Source organism: Mauremys reevesii, linkage group 3, assembly GCF_016161935.1.
Source record: "Mauremys reevesii isolate NIE-2019 linkage group 3, ASM1616193v1, whole genome shotgun sequence".
NCBI classification, from domain to species: Eukaryota; Metazoa; Chordata; order Testudines; family Geoemydidae; genus Mauremys; species Mauremys reevesii.
In genome coordinates, this window is record NC_052625.1 from 112735054 (window position 1) to 112743713 (window position 8660).

Genomic DNA, 8660 nt, shown 5'->3' on the forward strand with positions numbered 1-8660 from the left:
TCAGCAACAGGTCCCCATGCACCAGTTGTATTAGTATGTCCACTACTATAGATGGAACAGTGATTTTGCACACCACTGCAGACAGTGTTCTTCAGACTTAAAAGATGCTGCAGAGATGGCATGCAAAGAAGTGTTCAAGATCTAGCTTATAAATAGCTCGAACACTTCTATGTTGCAACTGGCGATGGGTCCAAACTTCCCTAATATTCAGGTTCAAGGAAATCTCAAGAACACTTTCTCCAACAATGCTGGAAATGAGATATTTACAAATGTTTCAGTTTCAGTGTCTGAGGTCTCAATGAGAGCTGCTTTAGCAGAAGGTCAGTCTGACTTACGATAGAACAGAATCTGTTATTTTTTTGGCAGAGTGAAGGAAGGTGCTACCCACTCTCAACTTGAGGTCATTTTTCTTAAATACTGTGTCCGATCAATTCCAAAATTATGGGGAACGTTCTAGGCTGCAATGGGGCAAACTCTATTGATTTCAATGGAAATTGACCTGTGAAGCCCTTGCATCTGCTTAGTAGAGCTATCTGCTTCAGTCAGGTCTCTAATTATCCAAAAATCAAAGAACTGGTTGATGGCAGCCATTAACACCTTCCCATGCTGAAGGACTACTCCTCCCTCAGGAAGAAGAAAAAGAAATAATGTGGGGGACACAGAGAGCACATGTCATGGGTGCAAAATGGGGGTGAGAGGAATGGGTGGAGAATGGGGGATACAGCAGGGAGGAGTTGCAGGGAGTCCCTGGAAATACAAGTAGTGCCTGATGTGTGCAATGAGCTCAACCTACAGAAGCCGTGAAGCGGACAGCCCTCTAGGGCCTTGTCTACACTGCCACTTTACAGCGCTGAAACTTTGTCGCTCAGGGGTGTGAAAAAACACCCCCCCGAGTGATGCAAGTGGCAGTGTAGACAGTGCACCAGCGCTGGTAGCTACTCCCCTCATGGGGGTGGGGTTTTTTACAGCACTGGGAGAGCTTTCTTCCAGCATTGGTATCACGACTAGACATCCACCTTAATGTACTGCCGTGGCAGCGCTATAACGTTGGTAGTGAAGACATACCCCTAGTTTAATAGAGCCTGCCTTACAACACTCTGCAAGTCTCTTGTTTTATCATGTGTTGTAATGGTGAACTGTTTCCTGTATGTTAGAAGACATCAGACACTAAATATAGCAGAAAAAATAATCAAGAGGCGGCTGTATCTATGGAACTTTAAAAATATAGTGATTTGCTTCTCTGTAATTACATGTCGTGATTAGAACATCTCTTAGCAATATTACTTTAGTTTCCCTTTTAAGTTGGCTGGATCTGATGATTAATTTAATTCATCACCTGCTTCCGACACATCAGTGTCACTTAAGGACTATTCAACATGTTAACGTTTTTGTATTTTCTATTTTTTGCAACAGGTATTTTGGAATCTTAGGCTTTGGCACTAAGTGTAGTCAAAGCGCCAGCGCTGGGAGAAAACTCTCCCAGCGCTGTCCGTACTCCACCTCCCTGTGGGGAATAACGGACAGCGCTGGGAGTGCGGCTCCCAGCGCTGGGGCTTTGACTACACTGGCGCTTTGAAGCGCCGCAATTTGCAGCGCTGCAGAGGGTGTGTTTTCACACCCTGCTGCAGCGCTGCAAATTTGTAAGTGTAGCCAAGCCCTTAGAGTATATCTTTTGGACAAGCTTTGCAAAGTGTACAGCTCACCAATGAAATTCCTTCTCTTCCAGGACCATGGGCATCCGGGTGATCAGTCCTTTTAGTCCTACGGAGCAGACAGGATATATCTCTCCAACTGAAAAGTATGATGGTGGATTAATTGACCGAAGAGTGCTAAAGCAGAAGTGAGTTTATAGTGCATTTGCTAATTCTGCTTATGTTCTGAAAACAGCATTACATTTCTGTTTTGCTGATGAGACTATGAAGTTCTTCTTCGAGTGCTTGCTCATATCGATTTCAATTAGGGTGTGCACACGCCGCGTGCACTATTGTCAGAAGATTTTTACCCTAGCAACACTCAGTGGGTTGGCTGAGGCGCCCCCTGGAGTGGCGCCCTTAAGGCGCCAGATATATACCCCAGTCAACCCAGCGCCCCCTCAGTTCCTTCTTGCCGGCTACTCTGACAGAGGGGAAGGAGGGCGGGTTTGGAATGGATATGAGCAACACATCTCGAAGAACAACAGTTACAAAGATGAGTAACCGTCTTTTCTTCTTTGAGTGCTTGCACATATTGATTCCAGTTAGGTGACTCCCAAGCCTGACCTAGGCGGTGGGGTCGGAGTGAGACGTTGCAGAGTGGAGAACCTCTGAGCCAAATGCCGCGTCACCCCTTGACTGTTGAACAATTGCGTAGTGGGAAGCAAAGGTATGCACCGATGACCAGGTTGCTGCCCTACATGTCTCCTGCATGGGTACATGAGCCAGGAAGGTGGAGTACGAAGCTTGAGCCTGGGTGGAGTGGGCAGTAAGGTACATAGTTGGCACGTCAGCCAAGTCATAGAACACACGGATGCAAGATGTGATCCAGGACGAGATGCGCTGGGCGGAGACTGGGAAGCCCTTCATCTGGTCTGCCACAGCTACGAACAGCTGGGTCGTCCTCCTAAAAGGTTTCGTTCATTTGATGTAAAAGGCGAGGGCCCTGCGAATGTCTAGGGAGTGCAGCTGTTGTTCTCGTAGAGAAGCGTGTGGCTTCAGATAGAAGACCGGAAGGAAGATGTTTTGGTTGATGTGGAAGGCAGACACCACCTTAGGAAGGAAGGCAGGGTGTGGACGCAGCTGTACCTAGAAGCTAGGGAAGTGGAGATCAGCTAAGCCGCGCTCCACAGTTCCAACGACCGTCACGGGCAGAAAGAAAGAACTGAGGGGCCGCTGGGCACCATAAGGGCACCACTCCAGGGGGCGCCTCAGCCGAGTGTTGCTACGGTAAAAATCTTCCGACGATCGTGCACGTGGCATGTGCACACCCTAATTGGAATCGATATGAGCAACACATCTCGAAGAACAACAGTTACAAAGGTGAGTAACCGTCTTTTATTCCACTTTGCCAGGAAGTCCTATAGACTCCATGAGAAAAGTGAACTGGTCTGTCCCTAAATATTGAAGTACAAATTAGGGATGTAAATAGAATTTTAAAAAAGTAACCATTTAAATTATTAAAATTGTATCAGTTAAACATTTAACCATTAACGAATTCAAACATAGGCATGGGAACTAAGGGTGTGGGAGGTGCTACAGCACCCCCCCACATTTTACATGGGTCTCAGCTGCTGGCCCTCCGCCTGGGGTCCCGACTGTGGCTGTTGGCCCTCTGCCCAGGTTCCTGGCTGCCGGCCCCGTGCCCAGACCCAGAGAGGGGTAAGGAGGCCGAGGCTGGGGCCACAACTGGGGACGGGCATGGGGCTGGGAACGGAGCCCCAGGCACGGGGCCAGCAGCCGGGAACCGATGTACAGAGTGGCAGTGGAGCCCCGCGTAAAACGGGAGGTTCTGTAACACGCCCCACACCCCTAGTTCCCGCCCTATGATGTCAGTTCCATAGCAATGGTCTGGATTCTTAACAATGCGGAACCTAGTTCCACATGCACTATGAAATGGTATTGCTGCCGCATTTTTAATGTGCACGTTAGGCATTTAAACGTTAACTGAATACATTACTGGTAAGACTGATGCTTATCAATTACCCGGTTAACATTTTACATCCCTAGTACAAATCTGTCTTCATATACACAGGTGTAATTGTCAGATAAACAAGCAGGAATTGGAACACACTTATCTAAGGGCAGACCTGAGTCCTGGTTCAAAAGTGACGTGATCTGGTTAGAATTTTTTTTTCTACGTTTCTCATTTGTCAGTCTCTTATGAAGAGCCAAAGGGAGGAGCTGATTGGCAGGGCCCATTGGTGGGCGGAAGGCGTTGGGGGGAGGGAGAGGAGCTGATCGGCGGGGCCTGTTGGTGGGCGGAAGGCGTTGGGGGGGAGGGAGAGGAGCTGATCAGCGGGGCCCACTGATCGGTGCTGAGAACCCACTATTTTTTTTCTGTGGGTGCTCTGGGGCTGGATGTCGGTTTTCAGTGTAGATCAGCCCTGAGTGTGAACCTTGAGCCTTCAAGCCAAATACTCAGTCCTTTTATCCACTTCAAGCAGAGGAGCCATCCAGACTATCCAACCAGCTTTTCTAGTCCCTAATAAAAATTCCTAGAACGCAGTAAATCTACACAACAAATAAGGTGTGATTATAGTGTGGGTAGACATATCCATGCTAGCTTTAATCTAGCCAGCGCAGGTAACAATAGTAGTGCACACACAGCAATGCAGGCTTCAGCACAGGCTTCAGCACTCAAGTATGTACTCAGAGTCCCAGATGGGTTTGTACTGGGGCAGCCAGCCTGTACTGAAGTCCATGCTGCCACATCACAACTTCTATAGTTACTTGCACTAGCCAAATTAAAGCTAGCATAGGTATGCCTACCCATGTTATAATCACACTTCCATTTGCTGTGTAGGTGTGCTCATACATCCTGTTCGACACCTTGGCAACTGGCATGCAGCCAGCATAACCTCCTCAGGCACGTGTACATTAAACTTCACTTCTCTTAACAAAAACCAACCAAACTACCTGGAAGGGAAGAGGCGGCATGAGAGCGGGGCCTCCGGGGGAAGAAGGAGTCAAGTACCCCCGGAAATCAGAAAGTTGGTGCCTTTGGTTAGGGGTGTAAAAATCCATACCCCGAGAGGCATAGCTATACTGACCTAGCTCCAAGGGGAGACAGCACTTGGTTGATGGAAGAATTCTTCTGCCGACCCAGTTATTGCCTCTCAGGGAGGTTGATCAATTACAGTAATGTGAGGACCTTTTCTGTACTGTACTGAGTGTCTACGCTGAAATGCTGCAATGGCACTGCAGGTGTGTCACTTTAGTGTTTTACATGTAGAAACAGCATTAGGGAGAGATTATAGCTGGTGTTGCTGTGGGTTTGACTTCTGAGGTGATGGTTATTTAATTCTTAAACATAGATTGGGGGTTTAAGAAAAACCTATTTTGGCTACTGATATTACAATTCAACATAATGTTCGTCTGATAGTTCTGCCAATGTTCATGGGGGCGGTTCTTAGTGGTTTTTCTTACGTTCATCTTCTTCCAGGACTAGTTCATTTTTTCCTGTTTTTATGTATTTAGAGTGTTTAAATTCTGTAGATCTTTCTCTTATATATGTTTTCCCTTTACTCGTGGAAACGGCTTCATTTGAACTAGTGTAGTAGTAATATACTGAAAGAGAGAATAGAGTCTTTGGGTTTTCTAAACAGGAATTTAGGCCAATATAGTTAAACTGCTTTTGTTACACTGGTCAAAATATAGCATTTTAAATTCACATTCTACCTTACCCTGATGTAACTTCTCTATATAGACAAGCCCTAACAACCACCTTCAAAATATGCTTCTTTACCACAGAGAGATTGAGGGAGACTCTAGCTCTGATAGTTTAAACACAAAAATAGCAGTTAACGTGGTGTAACAAAAACATAATTTATTTTACCCCTTCTCTTCCTCTATTGAAGAGTCATCAAATTGCATTATGCATCCAACTGATCAGGTCAGAGGTCACTATGGTTAGATTATTTTTTAGAGATCAGGTAAGAGCAAAAAAGTGTGGAGTGTCCAGGGTCTTAAAGTTTTCTTGTGTAAAAATTTGTTAAAGCGGTAGCCGCGCTGATTAAGAGAACACCCACATAGGATACACAGAATACTCCCATGAACACTTTTTTCATACCTGCTTTTCTATCCGGGTATTAGCTCCTGCACAGCTCAAGGCAGTATGAGATGGTGGTGTTGTTGAGACAGCAGCTGTTATTGTTACCTGAGATTGCTGTGCAAGAGCCCACATTTTTATTGGCATATGTTCTACATGCAGTTTCTGAAGGCATGCATGCCAAATAATATACAAACTGGATCCATGTCTCATGAAATTCCAACTGTTTTCCTTCAGGAACGGCATCCTGATAAAAGATTGATTCTCATATGAGACTCAATCTTTATATATAAATAAAAAGCTTTTTTGTGACGTGTTGCATAATGGACTTTCTGTCCAAATGCCTTGGGGTGAAATACTTGGCGGTGGGACAGATTTGTGCTCTCTAACAGGATACCACATCACATTTCAAATCCTGCGTGACACACTAATTGTATGGCTCTAAAAGTGTGAGGAATTTTTTAGATCAACAATTTTACCTCCTATGTGGTAAGTGAACAGCTAATAGCTAGTCCTATTGAGGATAGTTTTGAAAGTGTGCTTTTGGCTGAAGGTGTTTGTCTTCTACTGTCAAACATAGGTCTTGCTCTTTAATTCCTCATTATCTGTATGTTGATAGACTATCCTAAAAGAGACTAACACTATCTGAAACTCATTTATATGCATGCTGGAAAAACAAGGGGAAAACTGTTAATCTGAAACATTGTTCCTGTAAATTTTCTGCTGGACTGTTTGTCAGATCTTTCTACGCATTCGGAGTTTACCTGAATAGACTTCTAATTCCTTGCCATTGGTACCACTGGCCATCAGAACTATTTCTAATACATGTGGTAATCTAATTATAGATTGTTTACAGCATTTCCAACTCTTCCTGGTTTTGGTGGTTTTTTTCCCCCCTCTTAAAGCCTCAGCTTATTGGAGTCAGTTGTCTATATGAGAATTTCTGCTGCTCCCCATCACCCCCCACTTTATCTGACAGCTTTTAGCTCTTGCAAATGTCAAAAACCAGAAGACAAATACCATCCCGCACCCAAGTTGTTGTCTTAAAAATCAGGGGAATTTCAAACAAACAGACAAAAAATACCTCCATGATTTTTGGGGGGATTGACTCATGATTTTTGAATGCTTGGAGCTGATAGTATTAGATTTATCAATCTGATGTTTATATGGGCCCTTATTGCTCTAATTCAGATAGTTTAAACCACCTAACTCCCTTTTTTCTAACAAAAATAAATGGAATCCTCCAAACAGCTTAGAGCAGTGGTCCCCAAACTTTTTAGCTCGCGCCCCACACTTAACATCTGTCTGCGCCTCCCCTCCCAGGGCCAGGAGCAGGGCCACAGCTCTGGGAGGAGGGACGTGGACAGGGGTAAGAGGCCAAGATTGGGGCCAGAGCTGGGGGAGGGGGCGAGAGCAGAGCCGAGAGGCCAGGAGCAGAACTGGGTGGCGCTCCCTCCCCACCCCTCATGGGGGCTGGCCCAGGCGCTAGCAGCACCACCCCCGAACATTCCTCCACGCCCCACAGATTGGGGACTTCTGGCCTAGAGGAAACATTAACTATGTAAGGTAGTAATTCCACAGAGATTACCGTAAATAATGAGACTTACAGAAACCCAAAATATATTTGTAAAAGTACTTCTATTCCAATACACTAGATTTCTCTCTCTCTCTCTCTCTCTCATGCATGCACAGATATATGCGCTCTCTCTCTTCTATAAAATGGCCTGATTAGTTGGCAGTTCAGCCAGTCTTACTCCTGAGGAAAAATTCTTCTCTCCCGAGCCTTCTGCTGCTGCTGCACTTAAACCAACTCCAAGCACAGAAGGAGCATCTCCCGAGAATGTAACAAACAAAATGCAATCCTGACTGCTGCCAAAGCAAAGCTGGCTGTGTCAAGGATCAGCCATGTTAGAAACTGGCTTTAAAGCATGGGCATCATCTAATTAGTTTTGCCTGTATTTTGACAACTTGTTTTTTTAGCGGGTGGTTGTAAAATGTGACGACAGTCCCACAAAACTTAATTGAAAGTTAATATTTGTATCTCTGCTATGGTTTCCTCTCCCAACAGTAAGTGAGAGGTTTTCTGAGGGCATATCTACATTACAGCCTAAGTCGATATAACATCCATCGCTCAGAGGTGTGAAAAAGCCCTCCCAGTGATGCAAATTTTGTGCTGTCCACACCAGTGCTATGTCAGTGGGAGATGCTCTCCTGCCAACATAGCTTCTGCTTCTTGCTGAGGTGGAGTAATTATGTCAACAGGAGAGTGCTCTCCTGTCAGCACAGCACGTCTTCACCAGGTGTGCTACAGCGATGCAGCTGCCCACCGATGTAGTGCTCTAGCATAGACTTGCCCTGAGTCTCACGCTGTGACTGACATCAGCTCTTCCTATTTCTACATTCAAGAAGAGCTACAATGGGCCAGTGAAGTTAAGTAGCGAAAACATCAGGCAAAATATAGCAATAAATAAATAAGATGTAGATAAGGCTCATCCAACAGCAAGTGGGCCAGAATCTTTTTCTCCTACCCACCTGAAACCATAACATGCCCCCCCCAACCATTACCACCAAGCTGGAGTCTCCATCCTAACCTTCCTGACTATTATTCCATCCTAATTAGTATGTTGAGAATGTGTTGCGTGCAGTGCTGAAGTTTTCTGATGTCCAACCCTTTGGGACAGTTGACTCATTTTAAAATAAATGTTACCAGAAATAATGTTGTTTGTATTGTGGCCGTGCCCAGAGGTTCTATCGCTATTGGGAAGGAGGAGAGGGGGCTTTGTTAGATGCTATACAAACATAGAGACACGTCTTGCCCTGAGGAGTTTACAATCAAAGGTCCTGTTCCTGCAATGAGCTCTGTCTGACCAAGCTCAACGAGCTCTAATTGGAGGCCCACAGTGGGGCTCTATGTAGCT

General features: G+C 45.3%; 1 protein-coding gene across 2 annotated transcripts in view; it reads left to right on the forward strand.

The window, feature by feature from the left end:
* Positions 1-8660, forward strand: part of SAMD3 (sterile alpha motif domain containing 3) — an 85493-nt gene that overhangs the window by 23200 nt on the left and 53633 nt on the right. For both annotated transcript variants that reach the window (XM_039532204.1, XM_039532203.1), the window contains one exon: positions 1727-1840. In XM_039532204.1, coding sequence (XP_039388138.1) covers positions 1727-1840 — 114 coding nt within the window. The remainder of the gene's footprint in view (positions 1-1726; positions 1841-8660) is intronic.